The following is a 20,953-nucleotide window of genomic DNA, read 5'->3' as shown; positions in this document are numbered from 1 at the left end:
AAGTATGGCTAGTTCCTAGTATTCTTTTGGTGTAGTAACATGATTTTTACGTGAAGGCAACATCTAGCTATCCTATTACGTAAATTCTTATCACTMTCACTCGCTTCCTGCTAAACTGAGCCACAACAGGTATATTCACTTYAGTTTGATCCAGAACATACTTTTTAGAAAATCTTTGGGGTTGTTAGATTTCCATATACACCTTTTTTATGCACTTGTATTGGAAAAGGTTTACATGCATTGATATGCCCACAGGCCAACCAATGTGCAATGTATATTTAGTACTTTCCCCCTGTATTGGATACCTTTTTCAAACCCTTCCAAGCAGGGCTCTAATTGCCAAACTCCAGCCTCTATGAACAGATTGCACTGCCACCACAATAGATCCACCACTTCCCTTGACATGCCAATGTCATCGTCTGCTATGCTGTTACTGCGGTCAAAATACAAAATATCGGTCAGGACCGATATTTGATATTTCGGTTATATCGATGATATATCGGAGATATATCAGTCCAAAATAGCGGTTAATATAAGATTTCTTAGAATTATATATATATATATTATATGTATGCATCCATAAACATATCATATGCATTAATTAGAAATTAGAAATATAGTTTCAAAACAAAAACATCACATAGACAAGTCTCACAAAACAAAATAGGAAAAGTGTTAAAAAACGAGCTAATCGCAAACAATAAGCATGAGCTGTGAAAGAACCGAGAAGAGAAGAAGCGTGAACTGTGAAGAACCGAGAAGAGAAGAAGCGTGAGACTTAATATATGTGTTAACTGGTTGACCAAATAAGAGGCCCAAAAAACTAAGCCCGACATGTAATAGAAAAAGCCCAAACATTTGTCTTATAGAAAATCGGTATATCGGACCGATTTTTCCATCAAAATATCGGTAAATATCACCGATATTATCGGAACTGATTTAAGGCAAATGTTTGGACCTTTTTTTATTGGGTGGTTCCAACCGACGTTGAGCTCCAAGAGTTTGTGGAAGCAAGAGATGGTCTCCTTTGGTTGGATGTAAGAGAAGCAATGGGAGGTAATGAACAAGTCGAGCCAAGTACAAGAAGTAAAAGGGAGCACTATAGGGATGATAATGATGATCATGTTGGAGATGAAGGGGAAGAAGGGGAAGATTGGGAAGCTAACCTAAATGAAGAAGTGAACGTATTAGATGATGTTGACTCGGATGCCGAACCTATTGCTTGCGATTAGCTCGTTTTTAAACACTTTTCCTATTTTGTTTTGTGAGACTTGTTTATGTGATGTTTTAATTTTGAAACTATATTTCTAAACTCTAATTAATGCATATGGTATGTTTATGGATGCATACATAATATATATATATATATATATATATATAATTCTAAGAAATATTATATCAACCGCTATTTTGGACCGATATATCACCGATATAACCGAAATATCGAATATCGGTCATGACCCATTTTTTGTATTTTGACCGCAGTAACAACATAGCCTATCACGTCTTTTTGTAGATGGGGGCTTTGAAAGTTTCTCTTCCCTGAACTAATGCCCCTGTTTGTTATGTCTCAAAGCAAGAATGATCATTCGATCGATTATCAAGGCAGAAGGGAAGGAGTATTATTCTAGTTGTGTGTTGATGATATCACTATTATGGGATCTGATATTCAAGGGATGGCTGAGTCAGGAATTAGATGGCAGTTTCATGTACAGATCTTGGTGGTCTCCCGTACATTCCATACAATATCGAGAGAGAGAAATTTATACCAAAGAAATTATATTTTTGATCTCCTAAGCATAGAATCTTTTACCGAAGTACCTTCTTGATCTCCCAAGTGTAGGATCGTTGGCTGTAAACCTGTGAACTGGTCCTTTTCTCCCTTCTTGTGAAAAGGAACTTCAAAAGATGGACTTCATGTAGCACATTCCAATAAGTTCAGAAGACTTGGGAGAAAGCGGAAATATCTAACTGTGATGCAGACTTACATTTTATATTCAGTGTTTCTTTGAAGTAAACCAGCTGGCGATGTAATGATTAAAATATAATTAAAGTACTATACTCTTCAAGTCAAATATAGATGAACTCATACCTTCCAGCACCAACAACAACGATATTTTGCTTTGGGAAGTCGATCATCATCTTTTGTTGTGCTCTTACAGCTCCCAGAAGACCAGCAACTGCAACTCCTGCTGTTCCCTGGACCATTAATGAACAATTAGTTAAATCTAGTCTAGTCAGTCATCCACTAAAAGAATTATTAACATGCAAACATAGTCATCATATATCAAGAAAATGGAAAGCCAATACTTCAGTGGTAGCTGGTGCAGTGTACAGAACTCATAAAAGTAATATATGAGAAATAAGAACACGAGCAGCAATCATTTCTTGCTGCTAGATATAGTAAATTATTAGTGTTCCATTTTCTTGTTTGTAAAAGTATCATTTCCTTATATTAATAATATAAGTTGTATATATAATAATGCAATCCTCTCTTAATCAGTACATAGAAATACATGATTCTTGTACAATATTACATAGTGAACAAAACCCTAGCCGTCTCATGGGATTAGCCGAGGTGCATGCAAGCTGGGCAAGACTCCCTTAGTTATTAAAAAAACCTATCTGCCCGCATCCGAAACTCCTTCTGGAATGTTAACTGAATGATAGTGGTATCACAATGGCCTTATGTAATGCAATGGAACCACAAGTCCCAAGTGTTGCCCATAGCTACCCTGCCACAAAGTAGATGTGGGAGTACTTAAGAGTCTTCTAGGCCAAGGAATTCTTGTCCCATACTTCATCCATATTCGTGTCCTACTTCTGATGCGAGCAAGGTGACTCAAATCTCACCGACTACTACACCAGACTATCAAAGCTATTAGAAAAACTTCAAGTCTCTTCCCTGTAACTCATGATGTTAAAGTTTAGGAGGAACGTTTAGCTAAAATGAATGTGATGACGCTCATTTTAGGATTGTCTCCCAGCTATTCAGATAAACCACAAGGGTTTTGCGTCTTGATTTGATATGTAACCTAATTACAATCAGTCTCTATATATAGAGATACTAATTACATAGGAGTGCCCTCTACATTATACTAATTACACTTAAGTACATTCAATCCAATACGCCCCCACAAGTTAAGGATGGGTAATGACCTGTATCATAAAAATGGAAATCTAGGAGTCAGCAACGGCTTCGTGAAAATATCAGCAGTTTGCTCTTTTGTGGAAATGAATTGTACACGAAGGTCTCCTTGAGCAACCTTTTCTCTGACAAAATGAAAATCAACTTCCACATGCTTTGTCCGTGCATGAAAGACCGAGTTGGCTGATAGATAGGTTGCGTCACACCACGGGATAGTAGTTGATGCACACGAACGCCAAGTTCACGAAGGAGAGCTTGAAGCCAGGTAAGTTCAGCTACAGTATCAGCCAGAGCTTTGTATTCCGACTCAGTAGAGGATCGAGAAACAATGCATTGTTTGTGAGCGATCCAAGATACAATGTTAGAACCCAAATAGATGGAAAATCCCCGTGGACCGACGATCATCTAGACACCCAGCCCAATCAACATCGGAGAAGGCTTGGAGAGACTGACCAGCATAAGAGAAGGCTTGGAGAGATAAAGTAGATGCTTGAGGAATGAGTAAGCCACAGTCAACAATGCCCCAAAGATAGCGTAGAATCCGTTTAACCGCAGACCAATGTGATTCAGTAGGGGCATGCATGAATTGACACACTTTATTAACTGCAAAAGCGGTATTTGGCAAGAGTAACATATTGAAGAGCACTAACGACCTGTCTGTATTTAACTGGGTCAAAAAAGCAGGACTGTCAGCTAAAGATAGCGAACGCGATGAGGTCATGGGGGAAGGCATGGGCTTAGATCTGGGAGGCCTCCCTATTGTAAGAGCTTCAAAATGTACCTCTGTTGAGAAAGAATGATGGCTAGTCCTTGCGGGACAATCTTAATACCCAAGAAGTAGTTTAGAGGGCCTAGATCCTTTATCGCAAAAACTGAGCCCAGTTGTTGAACAATGGAGTCGATAGCAGCATTATTGTTTCTCGTGATGATGATGTCGTCAACATACGATAAGATGTATAAAAAAGTGCTAGCATGACTGGAAATAAACAGTGAAGGATCAGTCTTGAAGCCTACAAAGCCAAGGGTATGAAGAGCCTTGGAAAGGTGGTGAAACCAAGCCCATGGGCCTACTTGAGGCCGTAAATGGACTTCTGGAGTAGACAAACATGATCTGATCTTTATGGGTCAATAAAGCCTGGAGGCTCCTTCATATAGACTATTTCAGTAAGGTGGCCATGAAGAAAAACATTTCGAACATCAAGTTGCCTGAGCGACCATTTCTGAGAAACCGTAAGCGATAAAACAACCCTGATGGTAGTGGTCTTGACAACAGGACTGAAGGTTTCGTGAAAATCAATGCCATGTTGATGCCGAAAACCTTTGCGACGAGTCTCGCTTTGTAACGAGTGATGGCACCTGTCTTGTCCCGTTTTATCCTGTAAACCCACTTACAATCAACAACATTTAGTATCATGAGCATGAGGAACTAGAGACCAGATGCCGTTTTTAACAATAGCGGAGTACTCCTCGGCCATAGCTTGACACAACTCAGGAGATTTTTTGGCAATGGTAAACGAGATTGGTTCAATAGGTCTAATGGAGGTGGTGGTAAGATTAGCTGAGGGTTTGAAGGGAACCCGTTGTTTGGGGTTAGGCCGGAGGTTAGGAGGACCTAGGAGGCGGAGGTGGTGATGGTGATGGAGAGGAGGAAGTGGATGATAATGGAGAAGAACCACTGATATCTGGATCATGGTGTAACAGGGAAGTGGGTTCAGGAGAAGATTGAGAGATGAGCAAGAAAGTATGTGGTGAACTGGGGGCGGATCAGGTATTACAGGAGATGGGGCGACAGGTGGAGTGTTGTCAGTTACCACGTGAGGTGATATCGAAGAGGTGTTGGGACATGATGATGTAGGTGAGGAAATGGGGACAGTAGGAATAGCAAAGGGGAAGTTGTCTTCATTAAAGCGAAAATGATGAGTAATGTATAAATGCTCGGTCGACAAGTCAAGGCAACGAGAGCCATGATGGAAAGTACTATACCCAATAAAGACGCAAGGGGTCGACCGAAAGTCAATTTTGTGATGGTTGTACGGTCAAAGGTGAGGAAAGCATTGACAACCGAAGACCAGAAAAAGGGAATAACTAGGAGATCGTTTGAAGAGATGTTCGAACGGTGATTTGTTTTTTGAGGTTTGTGAAGGCATGCGATTGATTAGGTGTACTAGCAATATCGAAGGCGTAATGCCAGAAACATTGAGGAACACTGGATTAAGCAAGCAGAGTGAGACCAGTTTCAACGACATATCGATTGTGTCGTTCCACGAAGCTGTTTTGCTAACTGTGTGAGGACATGAACGACGATGAACAATGCCAAGGGATGAGAAGAAGGGAGATAGATTTCGAAATTCACCACCCCAGTTAGTTTGAAAGTTTTTTATCTTTGTAGTAAATTGTCTTTCGGCCATGGTAAGAAAGCCTTTGAAGGTGTGTTGTAGACATCTAATTTTTGAGCCAATGGAGAGATCCACATATAACGAGAATAATGATCAACACATAGCATAAATTAACGATGACCTTCAAAAGATAGAACATGTGCAAGACCCAAACATCACAATAAACCAAATCTAAAATTTTTACTTCGAAAGGAAGAAACACGTGATGAATGTTTTGATGATTTGCCCATTTGACAAGACGTACAAAAAGGTAATGTCTTATTTGTAGCAGGAATAGAAAATCTAGAAAGCATAAAATGAAAAAGACATTGATGTGGATGACCAAGCCACCTATGCCAAATGGTAGAGGATGCACGATCGGCAGCAAAGCGATTTTATTGATAGGCTTGAGCTGGGGTAGACGAACAGAGTAAAGACCATTCTCACTGCAGGGTAGTGCGTGTAGACTTGTCCTACACGATAAAAATAGTTGAGTTAAATTCAAAGAAAACATTGTTATCTAAACAAAATTCTGGACAAAAAGAAGCTTTTTGGTGATTTCTGGGACGTGAAGAATATTAGATAGACAAAAGGGTTTGTATGGTGAGTAACTGGTTGAGGAGCCAATATGAAGTATAGGAAGTCCCTTACCGTTACCAACATGGAGAGTGTCACTACCATGATAAGCTTCAAATTTATCCATGCTTGCTAAATTAGGCGTAACATGACTGTTTGCTCCCGTGTCACGAAAGCATGAAGTTGATTCAGCAGATGGGGAGGCACGGCTGTTCGCAAAGTTAGCAGTCTGCCTAGGACGAATGGTGGACGGATCACGATTAGGACACTGTGATGGGAGGTGCCTAATACCACAGCGAGTACAAGTTCCGTTCTGTATATTGTGTTTTGATTGGATGGCCAGCTAAATTGGCGACCATCGCCATGTCCACGGCTGCTACCACGAGAAGTTTCATGGCGACGATTACCACGGTTGTTGTGGGGCTGACGAGAACCATAGAAAGCTTGAGGGCCTGAAGTTGCAGTAGGCTGATAACCAAGGGTAGATGCAATGGAACTGATCTGAGCAGCAAGTTGTTGATGATGATAGACAGAAGGCTGTGATAAACTAGAATTGCCGGTTGTAGCTGCAAAAACCTGAGAAACAAATGGAGTAGAGGCAAGTTTTCCCAAGCATGTAGTCATGGTCACTGAGAAGGACATGAAGTTCATTGAAGGCAGTCGGGAATTGACGTGCGGTGATGGTAGATTTAAGACCATTGTATTCTTCACGGAGACCAGAAACTACAAGCATAACGAGATCTAGAGTTTCATCACCTTTCATCTGAGTCTTGAGAAGTTGAGCTTTCAGTGTATACTCCTTGGATGATGTGTGAGGGGCATAGGCTCGTTCTAGGGCAAGCCATAGATCACGGGAAGTTTCACCTTCGACATGTCGAAAAGAGGCTTCGGAGATAGTGGAGATGATCAGCATGCGAACGTGAGCATCATTAGAAATCCAAATCGGGTAATTAGGGTTATCTTGTGGATCGGTGATAGCCTTTGGATCAGAGGTGCTCGTGGTTGATGGTAGATGTTTGGATGCGTAATCAGAGAGAACTCTCTATTATATGATTCATCAGTAAAATTCAAATTTACAAGAGGAGAGACACTATATATAGACATAATTACACGGGAAACCCTAACCCTAAAGCCCATCGGGCTTGGACACATTACCATAAACAGGTTACTTAATTAACACTCCCCCTTAAGCTGGAGCATATATATTGATCATGCCCAGCTTGTTACAAAAAGTTGTGATTCGGTTCCCTGGTAATGCTTTGGTGAAGACATCGGCTAATTGATTGCTAGTTCTGACATGAGAGGTTGAAATAGATCCATCTTCAAGCTTTTCCCGAGTGAAATGACAATCTATTTCAATATGCTTAGTTCTCTCGTGAAATACAGGATTGCTTGCAATATGGATAGCTGCCTCATTGTCACACCATAAATTCATCGGTTTAGATTGATTAAATCCAATCTCTCCCAATAGATTATGCAGCCATATCAACTCACAAGTAGTTTGAGCCATTGCACGATATTCAGATTTAGCGCTTGATCTTGATACAACATTCTGCTTCTTGTTTTTCCAAGATACCAGATTCCCTCCCACAAAGACACAGTAGCCTGTTATTGATCGTCTGGTTGTAGGGTCTCCATCATAGTCTGCATTAGTAAACCCTTCTATGACATAATGACCATGGTTTTGGTACTTGATGCCATAACCAGGAGCTCCCTTCAGATATTTCAAAATATGGCAGACTGCATCCCAATGTGTAGTTCTTGGAGACGACATAAATTGATTCAATACACTTACCGGAAAGGCAATATCGAGACGCGTGATTGTCAGATAATTCAGCTGTCCCACAATTCTCCTGTACTTCTCTAGGTTCTCAAGAGGATCCCCATCATCAGACTTCAGCTTTACATTCGGAACCATAGGAGCTTCACATGGTTTCGTGTCGATCATGCCAGAATCATGTAGTATGTCAAGGCAGTATTTTCGTTGAGATAGGCAAATTCCTTTGTGATTCCGAGATACCTCAATACCCAAGAAATATTTCAGTGGACCAAGGTCCTTAGTTTGAAATTGAGATGCGAGGAATTCTTTCAACTTCTTAATTCCATTATCATCACTGCCCGTAATCACAATATCATCGACATAAACCACTAGCAGGATACATCCAGAATCAGCACTGAGTGGTCATATGAGCTTCTTCGTAACCCAAATGTAGTTACCACAGAACTGAATCGACCGAACCATGCACTAGGTGATTGCTTTAGGCCGTATAATGACTTCCGTAATTTACAGACCTTCCCAGACTCCCCCTAAGCAACAAACCCGGGGGTTGCTCCATGTAGACTTCCTCTAGCAGATCGCCATGTAAGAAGGCGTTTTTCACATCTAATTGGTGAAAAGGCCAATTATAGGTAGCAGCTAGAGAGATGAAAAGCCGAATAGACGTCATCTTTGCAACAGGAGAAAAAGTCTCAGAATAATCCACTCCATAAATTTGGGCATACCCCTTTGCAACCAAACGAGCTTTTAACCGTGCTATCGAGCTATTAGGATTAACTTTCACAGTAAACGCCCACTTACAGCCAATTGCTCTTTTGCCAGCAGGTAACTCTACCAAATCCCATGTGGTGTTATGATCAAGAGCATTGAGCTCATCAATCATAGCATCCCGCCATCCAGGATGAGTCAAAGCTTCTCCAACCGTAGATGGAATAGGTATAGAATCAAGGGTAGAGACCAAAGAACGAGATGACCTGGAAAGTTTATCATAAGAAACAAAGGAAGCAATAGGATACGTGCAGGAACGTTTACCTTTCCGGAGAGCAATAGGAGCGTCAAGATCAGGATCCTCATTTACTGGAGTGGGTATAGAAGCTTCAGGAGGTACATCTTCTGGGGATGGTGGATCTGCAGACTCAGATGTTATTGGTGAAGACGAAGGAGGTCGTTCGTGCCTATTATATACATGAACAATGGGTGGTCTGGTGGCTTGAGTAGTGGACTCAGGAGTGGGTATGGTATACACCAACAAGTCATCATCTTTCTCATTTAAAGGAGTCGGAGGGGAAATTGGGAAGAACGGCATGTTCTCATGGAAGGTAACATCCCGAGATACAATATAGCGGTTAAGATTGGGAGAGAAGCACCTGTAACCCTTTTGGAGACGAGAATACCCAAGGAACACGCATTTCAGAGATTTGGGATCAAGCTTGGTGATAGTGGGGCGTGTGTCACGAACAAAGCATGTAACACCGAAGATCTTTGGCTCAATAGGATAATCGTTGTCCTGGGAACAAAACAGAGAATGAAGTTTCTCCATTCAGGACAACAGACGGCATTCTATTGATAAGAAAGCAGGTTGTTGATACCGCATCGGCCCAAAAAGACTTAGGGACGGACATCTGAAACAGAAGTGCTCGGGCAACCTCAAGGAGATGACGATTTTTTCGTTCGGCTACCCCATTTTGTGCTGGAGTATCAACACATGAGGACTCATGAAGGATACCATTTTGCAACATATATGATTGAATTTGTTGGGATACATACTTTTTTGCATTGTCACTTCGTAAGGTTTTAATAGATGTTTGAAACTGAGTTTGGATTTCAGAATGAAAGGAACGTAAATGATTAAACACTTCTGAACGGTTTTTCATGAAGTATAACCAAGTAGTTCGAGAATAATCATCTACAAACGTAACAAAATACTTAAAACCAGACTTAGACGTTACAGGACATGGGCCCCAGACATCAGAATATACTAATTGAAATGGGGACGCAGCCGCTTATTGACTCTAGGACTTAAGTGAACACGTTGATGTTTGGCAAACTGACATGACTCACATTGTAAATACTGTAAATGGGAAAATTCAGGACACAACTTCTTGAGACCCTGTAAGGAAGGATGACCTAGTCGATAATGAACTTCAAAAGGAGATGATGAACTGGAACTTGCCAAGGAATATGGTTTGGGTGGTTCAAATATGTATAGGCCATCCGACTCCCGTCCTCTACCAATAATCCTCTTCGTCTGCAAATCCTGAAAGACACAATGATCAGGAAAGAATGAGACACTACAATTCAAAGTGNAATTATTTGGGAGACAGATCCATCAGCTACTGTGACTTGAGCTGAGGATGCATGTTTATTGAAATTTAGGAGAAGGTGGGAATTACCAGTCATATGGTCTGAGACACCTGAATCAATGACCCATTTGGAGGAGGATGATACAAAGCATTTGCCAGAGTTACCTGTCTCAGCAAACATAGCAGTGGAAGCAGCGGGGTGCTCATTTACCAGATGAGGTTCCTCTTTGTGTCTCATAGTTATGTCATCTAATGTAGTTGCAGCATGTGCTAAGGAGAGTCTCTGATTTCTAACCTGCCGTTTCTTGCAATTAAACTTAGTATGACCAAGTTCATGACAGTAGTGGCACTCTACGTTTGAGTTAAAATCAGTTGGTCGATCATTGTGGCCTCCTCTAGTGCTACCCCTTCCACGATAGCCACCTTGAAAACCGCCACGGTATCCACCTCGGCTAAGTAAAGCCGAATTATGATCAGATGGTGGAGTAGGCTGAAAATCTTCATGCCGAAGAACCCGAGCAAGAGTCTCTTGAAGAGAAGGCATCACGGATTCATTTAAGAACTGAGATCTGATGGAATCATATTCTGGGCGTAAGCCAGTCAGGAAGCTTATGGTAGCAATCTGTTCCCTTTGAGTCTGCATAGTTTTCACATCGGTACTCAATGGAAAAAGAGAGTTCTTTCCTCATATATCTTCTTGAATTCCATGGCATAGGCAATAAGTGATCGGTCCTGTTGTTCCCCACGATGGAATGACTTACATACGCTGTAAATCCTTGAAATATTACTTTGTCCGGAGTACAGGAAGTCAAGATATTCTATTAGCTCTTTCACATATTCACAGTGACTGATTAAAGTTGAAACGGAGGGCTCAATAGAATTTATAATTTGCAAGAACATACGGGCATCTTGTTGTAACCAAAGATCACGATTACCCGTGGTGGGAGGGTCAGATTCCAGATAGGAAGCCATTCCCATACTTCGAACATACAAACAAATCGTTTTGATCCATTCGAAGTAATTGTTACCATTAAGCTTGTTTTTAGTAACTTTACTACCGGCTGAAATTATGTCAGGAACACGAGTACTACCGGAGGCTTTATCATCAGTGTTCGTCATATTAATCAAATCAGAAACGAACACCCAAGGGACAGATTATCAAAGGAAACCAGACTAAACAGATAGCAATTAACAGAGTTTGACCAAACAGATGAGAACAGATTTGTTGCGACTAGATAACAGCAAAATTAGACCAAAAAGATGCCGGAAAACAAACCAGATGGGGATTCCGACCAGAACCCTAAAAGTCGAAGGTCGTCGGAGGCCGGAAAAGGGCTCACACGCCGGCGCGTGGAGGCGTGACGGCGGCGGACTAGGGTTCCGACGACGCCGGGGGGGGGGGTTCCGGTGTGAACAGTAACTCCAATGTGAACAGTAACTCCGATGTGAACAGTAACTCCGGGCTTGGACACATTACCATAAACAGGTTACTTAATTAACAGGATATTGATCTATCTATATATCCGAATAGGTTATTTGTGACAAGAAAGGGTTGAATCATTGTTTTCCAATAACCGTAGTTTGTAGGAGTTAGGGTAAAAGCAAACTTGTGTGAATTGTGAGATTGTTTCTCCGTTGTTGTGAAAGAGGCTATTAGAGTCATGATGTAGTAATGTACCGTAAAAGAAAAGAAGACTGAAAATTAGGGTTCTAGTTGCGGCAACAGACGGCAGATTCCAGCGGCGGCCACGGCAATGGATGATTTCAGCGGCGGCGGCGGTGGCGGACGGTCAGATTAACAGAGGCGGCAGTGGCAACGGACGATCAGCCTTGTAGTGGCAACGGACAATCAGCCTTGTAGTGGCGTGACCAAGAGGGCAGGTAGGGTTTTGATAACGTGGCTCTGATACCAAGATAAACCACAAGGGTTTTGTGTGTTGATTTGATATGTAACCTAATTACAATCGGTCTCTATATATAGAGATACTAATTACATAGGAGTGCCCTCTACATTATACTAATTACACTTAAGTACATTCATTCTAATATATTCTAGTGCTCTTCCCCTACTACAAAGTCACCCGGCCTCTCAACCTTTAACATCCTCATACCATCTAGCTTACTCAAGTAACCCTCCATCATATTCATCCGGGAATGCCATATCAGCATTTGCAATCTTCAGTGTCAAAGATATTGGAAAGGAAGGGTATAAGAAGATGTTCCAATGCTTTTATTGTCACAAATATGGGCACACTAAGTATAACTGTCCAAACCATCCTATTCTTCCCTGGATCTTAACGACCACCTCGTCCTCCTCGAACCTAGGTAGCATTTATTTATAATATCACGATCACGTACACCTTATATAGGTTCCGAAGCTATATATATAATCATGTAATCCTCACCTAATCAATACATGATTTCCTAAGTAGCATTAATCAAAAGAACATGAAATATCAGTAGATCAAGCAGTAAAACAAGGTTAAAATAAAATAAAACAATAGCAATAAAACTTAATGGAGGAGCATCTCCAGCTTGATCAAGTGCTATGTAAGTGTTCACCTGGACATCATCGTTAAACATTCTGTAGGTATTTCTGTAGCGTAGCAGTAACTTTGAGGCCCACTTGCGTTGAAAATCTTCGAACTAGCAGAAAATCATGTGATAAGTGTCTTCTTGGAATATTCATCAACAAAATGGTTAAAGTAAGAACAATTGATTGGTACCAGATCATTTTTTAGGTGCTTTCAAACTAATTATTGGAATTTGATGTGCCATAACCAGGGAGGGAAGGTAGTTGTAATATTGGGAACCTGAATATAAGTGCTACCGTTTTAAGATGCCAATAAATGCTAGCGCATGGGTGTACGGTGTACCTTTCTCAACCTTTTATTTTATGTTTTTCAATCTGCCGAAGACCCTAAGAGATCATGAGTATAAAGTCCTGCTTATCATTGAACTACAATATGTATATGTGATATTATGACTTCAAATCTAAAGCCTCTTACAGTGGATGGTTTGACTTTTATTCTGAAAAATGGGTTACATTTTATATTTTAAATTTCAAACTTCATATTTTTTAAACGACATAATTTATATTGCAAACTTAGCACCAAAATTATTTTAGTTGTGGGACGTTGTGAAGTTCAATGGAAAAAAAACTTGGAGCTCTTTGTTGGAATATGGTAGCATCGTCATCTTACCAAGATTAACTATGTCATGTCCTCATGGGTACATTGTTTCCCAAATGGAGGCCAAATGGTACACAAGAGAATTGACAGAGGATAAATTACAAAAGAAGGATGCAAAGTGGGGGAGACAAAAAACCCATATACATCAAATCCATATGGTTCCTAAATATCAAACTTTAATTCCTTGTTAGAAGTTCATATTGCAGATGGGAAGAGACCTGATTTTCGGATGACCAATAAAGAAATTACCTTTTCGTTTGAAAACTAAGTCATGGATTACATTATTGTCCTAGCAGTAAGCTAAGGTTCTCCTTTTGTTAAAGGCTCCCGATTCCTCAAGCAGATGGGAACCAGATAAATTGTTCACCACAAAAAAGCATGAAAATTCTTTCCTTATCAACAAGTATTAATGAACATGTAGACACACAGAAAAACAATACCTGCACTATCACATGGGGCCAACGATTGAACAAAGCCTCCATAAGTTCATCAATAATGGAAAGATACTCCTCGCCTTCAAGACGGTGTTCTTGCAATCCTAGATCTAGAAAAAAAAAGCTACCATCACCATCTAGAGCAAGATTTGTTCAGAAAATGATCCAAAAATATGACACAAGGTGACATTTAGTAATTTCACTTTCACACAATGAAATTCAAGAATAGGGTAATATGTTGTAAAAGAATGAATCAACCAACATCCAGTAACTAGTTGTAACTATTAATGTATCAGCAATTATAAGTGAATAAAAAGAATCTTACACAGAGGGTCTTTAAGAAGGGTCTCGTTGTTGGTTCCAACATCAATCATAATAGGAAGAACCTATTAGAAGATAAGTGTACACATTAAAAAATGTAGAAAGAAATATAAGTTGGTGGCTAATACAAAGGGATAAAGTAGAGCATTAATGCATATGGTGAATTGGACCAGTAAATAGATATCAACAATTACAAAAGTATTAAGATGGATAATGTAAAAATATTACTCTCTGAGGATTTATTCCAGCTGCTGCAACATATAAATCCAACTTCCCTATTGCAATGCCAATCCCCTGAACTCCTAGATCACCAAGTCCCATGATACTGCTTCCATCAGTAACAACAATCATATCAACCTATGCAAAATAGAAGGTATCAGTGCCTAGGCAGCTTATGAAGAATTAATAGTAACAGCAATATAATAACAGGTTTCCATGTCATGCAGCAGTAACGGTCATATGACCATCTCCACACTTGTCATGTATATTACCCCGTTACATGATCTATTATATAGTTCCATAGCAATAAAATCACCACTTGAAGGACAAGAAACCCCAGGTGAACCACACCACTTGTCTATGTAGACTGCTTTTTGAAAATAAATAATATATATAAATAAATAAGTTAAAAGGCTTTAAATACAGGTGCCAACCCCTCTAATATTTTTAAAGGGAATCACATCATTCATAAGTACAGACCTGATCAGCAGGCCAATTATAAACCATTGCCATCATTTCTCCACGATCAGCAGCACTGAAATACATCCCCCTGGGCCTTCTAAACAATCCACTGTATTTCTGGCAAACAAGTCCAACTGTTGGAGTGTACACTATTGGGGCATACTCCTTGATATGGGCAATTAGGATCTGGTTATAACATAGACATAATGTCATTGGTGTAGATTCTAAATTGTTGTAAGAGATTCTGACATGATTGAACTTGTCACAGTAATGTACTACAAACCATTTAACCTTAGTAAATCAGAAGGAAAAAAACTATGACTCAAATGGAACAAATTGAACTGTATCACTAAGAGAAAAGAAATATGTATGCTAATACAAACTTTTTGCCACATACCAAAAAGAAGGAAAAATAGTACAACAATTACTAATCCTCATCAAATTTGAACATAGATAGCAATATCATAAATGCCCACCTTTAACCAATATGATCAATTTGAGTCCATGGGAGAGGCTCGGTCAAGATATCAGCCAACAAAGATGGGTTCAATAGATGGAGAATTGGTTCTTAGATATGTGTATGGCTGCATACCAGTCACAATCACACAACTCTTGAACTAGTAGAAAAACCAAACAGCAAACCAAGTCAATTGATAAGCTGTGTAAGCCACGACACTGTACTAGGATGCAAAACTAGAGCAAGAACATATATTGCTTCTTGCATTTCCACAATACTATGTTCCTTTCCACTTACACATGATGCCCATAAGCCAATCCTGAACATAAGGACAACCAACATAACTAGCATTGGAGAATAGGCGCATGAAAAAAAATTCAAGTGGGTGCTCATAATAATTAACATAATATAAATAAAACAAAATTTAAGTATAAACAACAGTTTCATTAAAAATGACAAACAAGTGGTTTTTTGCAACACCTAAGTGGTTTTTCATAACTTATGGGGCACACATCGAATCACAGCGGATGCACTTTCAAGACTCATAAAGAATTTTCCACTACGTCTAGATAATAAAGGGGGGACATGGGACCCCCTAGACAATATGTAAATCCACCCATTCATCGGAGTACCTAATTATCCTTTCATGTCCATGATTGTTTCAAGAAGACATCTCTCAGGGGTACTCTTGAGAAATAGTAGAATAATGTGTGAGAACCCGCATTGACTAGTAGTGTAAGAAAACATGAACCAACTCGATGAGAATGGAACATTGGGACTTCAAAATTTTGGGAGAAAGTTCCACTCCATAACCTAAGAAAAATTTCACACATGCAACCAAGGAAATCCTTGAGTATGTGCATTTCAGACCTTTGGGGACACGGGAGAGTCCAGTCACATGGTGGAACAGTTTACATGTTGATAACTATCAATGACTACTCACAAAAAGTATGGGCGTTCTTCTTGAAGCAAAAAAGTAATGTATTTGCTACCTTCTGAGATTGTAAGACGATGGTAGAAAAGCAAACAGACAAGCAATTCAAGTATCTATGAACCGACAATGGGTTGGAATTTTGTTCTTCTAGTTCGTAGATACTTGACTTGCTTGTTTGTTTGTTTTTCTTTCATCATCTTCCTATCTCAGAAGGTAGCAAACACATCACTTTTCTGTTCAAGAACGCCTATAGTCATCAATAATTGTTAACATGTAGACTGCACCACCATGTGACTGAAGTCTTGCTGCCCCCAAATGTATGAATGCACATAATTGAGGATTGTCCTTGGTTGTATGTGTTGAGCTAGAAAACAGAGACCCTCTTTTGTTTTCCAAACACACAGTGCTAACAAAATGGAAGCTTCTTGGTCGATTAACTGCACAATAGGTTCTTTGCTCAACTTCATCATTCCAGCCTCACTCATATGACCGAGCCCATGTACAACCTTGTCCTATCAACAATAGATATAGAAGAAGAAACTACCTCTACATCACCCATGATGGTAGTGCATGGTAGAACATACAGATCGGTACTTTGATGAGTGCCCTTCATGAAGACATGTGATCCTCTAACCACCTTGATAACTCCACCTTTACCAACTAGCCTTAGTGATACTTTAGCATGCACCTTAGACACAAGTCTTATTTCCAAACCGATCATTTACCACTTCCTCCATAATTACGTCTTTATACAAACAAGACTTAACGGAAAAACTAAATAGACTCTTCATAATTCTCATTAAATTGAAAGCATACAGACTAAATTTAAAAACTTGGGTACAAAGGAATTTATAATATAACTTTTGACCCTAGTGCCAAACATGAAGTGAACTCTAGACTAGCTATGGCTCAACTAGAATATTCGAGTGCAATAAGATGCTTAATGTATGTTATGCATTGTATTCGACCAAGTAATCTTTTGTTGTAAGCAAACTGAGTTAATACACAAGTAACCCATAACCACTCAAAAGTTGTTGGTTTCTTGATAAAATACCTAAAAAAGAATAGCAATCTTACACTGACATATGACACGTACCCTAGTCTCTTGAAAGGGTTTTCTCAAATGTCGGTTCATTGGTGATTCAAAATTGACTAGTGGATGCATTTATACTCTTGATGGAGGAGCTGTCTCTTAGAGGGAGTGAAGAAAGAAATGTGGATTGCTCACTCTACCATGAAAGCTATTGGTTGTGGCTGGCAAGAAGGCTGGGTTGGTTAGGTATATTATTAGATATTCATTTGTGGCCAAATCTAGTGCCTCAAATTTCATGTATTCGGATGGTGAAGCTACTTCGTCAAAAGCATATAATACACATGTATGAGTCATTGTCAAGACATGGCAGGTTAACCCCCTTAACAAAGTTTCAGGGGTATCTTAGCAATGGAGATGTTATAGAAACATTGTCTGTATGATCTAGAAGTGGTTCGCTTCATATAGAGTTATGGTTTCTCTCTTAGAGGATCACGAAATAAGATTTGGTGCATGGTGGTATATGCCTTCGATAAGGATACATAAGGTAAAGTGAGAAATACTTACGAGGGTGTCAGTTATATCATTTGAATTTAGGGTTTAATCTTCGAACACCTCTGAATTGATATAACTTGCATACTTGGGAGATTATTGGAAATTAAAATGAGTTGAAAGTTCAATTCAAATGAGGAAATAACAAAGTATGCCAGACAAGTTGTCCTACACAAATGGAAAATTCTAAGGGTTTATAGTAGTTGTATATCCCTTTGAATTTAATAGTGCATATGATTTGGTAGGGTATAAAGAGGGATCGAAATCACCATCGTCTTGAGCTAAATACTGGTTTGTGAACCGTCATTGTTTAAATAAAACTATGACATATGTTAATGATCATTTTGGTTACAAAATTTCGTAATCATTATCATAATTGTGGAATACATAAGAGGACCGGCAAAATAGACGAAAGTTAATAATGGTCATTAATAGGATGCTTATGAAGAATAGTGATGGTCATTAAGAGGGTGCTTATGGTTTTGATGTGAAACACACCTCATATACACCCAAGAATACTCTCCTCATTTGGCTATTGATGCCTACTTCTGCTTGGATGTTGATGTCTACATCTAACTCAATTTTCTTGCTTCTTTGACTTGTTTATTGTTTTAGGTTCTTCTAACTCAATTTTCTTGTTCCTTTTGCTATTTCATCTGATCCTTTGGGGAAACTCTCTTGATTTCACACATTTTTCACAAGTCGGGGGTTTTCACATAAACAACCACTTTGCTCTTTGGGGTAGAGGTCAGTTTGTATAAATCTTACCCCACACTCCCGAGCCACCTGCGAGTGGAATATATTGGTTTGGTTTACAATGCTCTATGCATATTGCTACAAAATTTTACTACCTCCTACATCATCTGTTTTGTTTGGCTGATTGCTACCAAATGAATCCTTCAGTGTGAGCGCATCAAATCTTGGAGGTGGACGGTGTCAAGAATTCAAGCAATCAAGTGAAATGACTTTATAACACCTTAGGAACATGTTGTCATTCAGAGTCTACTCCTTTTGGTTCTACTATGTTCCATTTCAAACACTTCACACAAATATATGCAAAGATCTTCATATGCCAATCCAATCAATCTTGGATTTAAAAGCATGACTTTATTCACTAAGTCATTCTACATGGAGATATCATGTGCTTGAGAATGTAGTGAAGTATGCAAGTTCCCTCAAAAGAATTTTCTCAACAATGACTCACCTTATAGTACATCGTTTCATTTCTATCATGTAGCCTATTAAATATTCGCCACTTGGCCAAACAGGTTGTGTCATCAAATCCATCCCTAGCATTCATCTCAAGCTTCTTCAGGTCCGTCACTGTAAATTTAATAAAAAAAATATTTTCAAGGAATACTTCACATACATAGAATCAGGTGTATATTTTATTGAAACTCAAAGATAAGAATATATGTAGTTGTACAAAGTAGCACTTGAAGTCCTTTAGCACACAGAATAAAAGCCATACACTACTAAGAGAGTGAAATGAAACAATTAATGGTTATTACCAAGCCATACCATGATGTTCCTAAGTAAGAATTACAAGTCACCGTGAACTATCAGGTAAAATGAATACATTATTGGGCATAAGTTTGCTAGGTGGTAGGGACGAATATTTGAACATGCTAACTCATAAGCAATGTAACTTGACTTTCAAGTTTTAAATATCAATGTGAACTTTTTATTTTATGTTATGAATTGTTTGACCAATCCCCTTTCTGAATCATTTGTGAGCAAATTGTCTATCCTAATTTCTAGGTTCAAACGAAAGTGAATATAATTTAGTAAATTGGGGAAGTTAATCTGGATTCAACTTATTCAAACCATTATCTGGGTTCTGGCCTAGCATCAATTCCATGATATGATCATACATAATGGCCTGGCTCCCTATATTTTATTTTTTGGATAAAGTCCCAGCTCCCTTTATTTTAACACACTAAGAGGAAGGTTTGGGTAAAAGTAGAACATTTGATAACTATGATAAAAGTGGTATCAAAATTCACTTCTGCATATATGATATATGTATCTTAGTCACCGCTGGATATACATGATTCATCTATGGAAAGATATACTCCTAAAGATTAAACAAAAAGGCAGGCTGATGGATCTTTATTAGAAGTTGTGAGAAAAGTTAGTCCCCTAGTCCCTGTCACCCATTATATATGATCATACCAAAGCTCAAATTCACATATCCTGTAAGAAAGGAACCTATGGTTTTTAACATATGAGCATGCTAACATAAATGTGTGTACATCAATGGCACGTTCCAGAAATAAATCATGTTAATTTCCGTACCACTTCTATATTTTCACTGTCAATATTTCATGCAATAACAAAGCAAAACACAAAACCAAAAGTATAAAACAATATACTTCGATAAGATATGTGACCGATTATTCTATATCTCAAATACATTCAACAAAAGACTGTCATGGAATGCTTATCATATTTAGTAACAAGCAAAAATAAATGAAGGTATTAACTTACTAAAGCGTTCAGTTTGTTGTTCCTCGGTCTGAACATTTGGAGGTAGAAGTCCACGCAGTTCAAGACGATCTCGTTCGGTCATGGAGAATGATGTTCCCTATTAATTAAAGTTGCCAAGTTTAATCCTGATTTTTGGTTAACAAACAGAATCGGCATGTGATCATGACATAAGCCCTCCTAAATAAGTGAACCAACAGTTCCATGTCAAATGCTCAGCATTTGGCTTTTCCCACACCCCATTTTGTCAAACGGAAGGTTTGGATTGAAACTTACTTTGTCAATCGGGAACGGAAATATTGGATGCTGCTCAAGAATAAGTGATAATCATAATCAATCAAAATAGGTACTAAATAAGTATGCGATCCACAGTATAAAAAACTCAAATGACTTGGTAGGTTATTTTTCATTATAATGAGGCTATGGTTACTAGCTCGGCTTAGTTGCTCCACAAAGAGTATCATGGAGAATGCATGTGCAGTGCAATAGCAACACAAACAAGTTTGTTTCTCCCAAAGTAGTTGAGGTAGGCTACAAAAAGATACCAGGTCATAAAGAGGTAAAAGCTAAAAGTGACCATATAGGGCCTGAGGACATAAATGACATCCTTCCGCGTGCCCCATCTACAACTGCAACCAACTACGACATACTCCTTCATGCAAGTCTTTCTTCACTAACCCCCCCCCC

The 20,953-nt window shown here is 39.1% G+C and overlaps 1 protein-coding gene across 1 annotated transcript in view; it reads right to left on the bottom strand.

The window, feature by feature from the left end:
* Positions 1-20,953, bottom strand: part of LOC112526699 (NAD-dependent malic enzyme 62 kDa isoform, mitochondrial-like) — a 60,466-nt gene that overhangs the window by 23,489 nt on the left and 16,024 nt on the right. The window contains exons 2-9 of the mRNA XM_025137088.1: positions 20,270-20,366; positions 18,984-19,102; positions 14,825-14,992; positions 14,354-14,482; positions 14,130-14,190; positions 13,811-13,914; positions 12,742-12,825; positions 2,093-2,199 (exon numbers count right to left, since the gene is read on the bottom strand). Coding sequence (XP_024992856.1) covers positions 2,093-2,199; positions 12,742-12,825; positions 13,811-13,914; positions 14,130-14,190; positions 14,354-14,482; positions 14,825-14,992; positions 18,984-19,102; positions 20,270-20,366 — 869 coding nt within the window. The remainder of the gene's footprint in view (positions 1-2,092; positions 2,200-12,741; positions 12,826-13,810; positions 13,915-14,129; positions 14,191-14,353; positions 14,483-14,824; positions 14,993-18,983; positions 19,103-20,269; positions 20,367-20,953) is intronic.

Source organism: Cynara cardunculus (genome assembly GCF_001531365.2).
Source record: "Cynara cardunculus var. scolymus isolate 2C chromosome LG 14, CcrdV1, whole genome shotgun sequence".
Taxonomy (NCBI): Eukaryota; Viridiplantae; Streptophyta; class Magnoliopsida; order Asterales; family Asteraceae; genus Cynara; species Cynara cardunculus.
The sequence above is the reverse complement of the archived record's forward strand: the minus strand, read 5'-3'. Positions and strand labels throughout refer to the sequence as shown.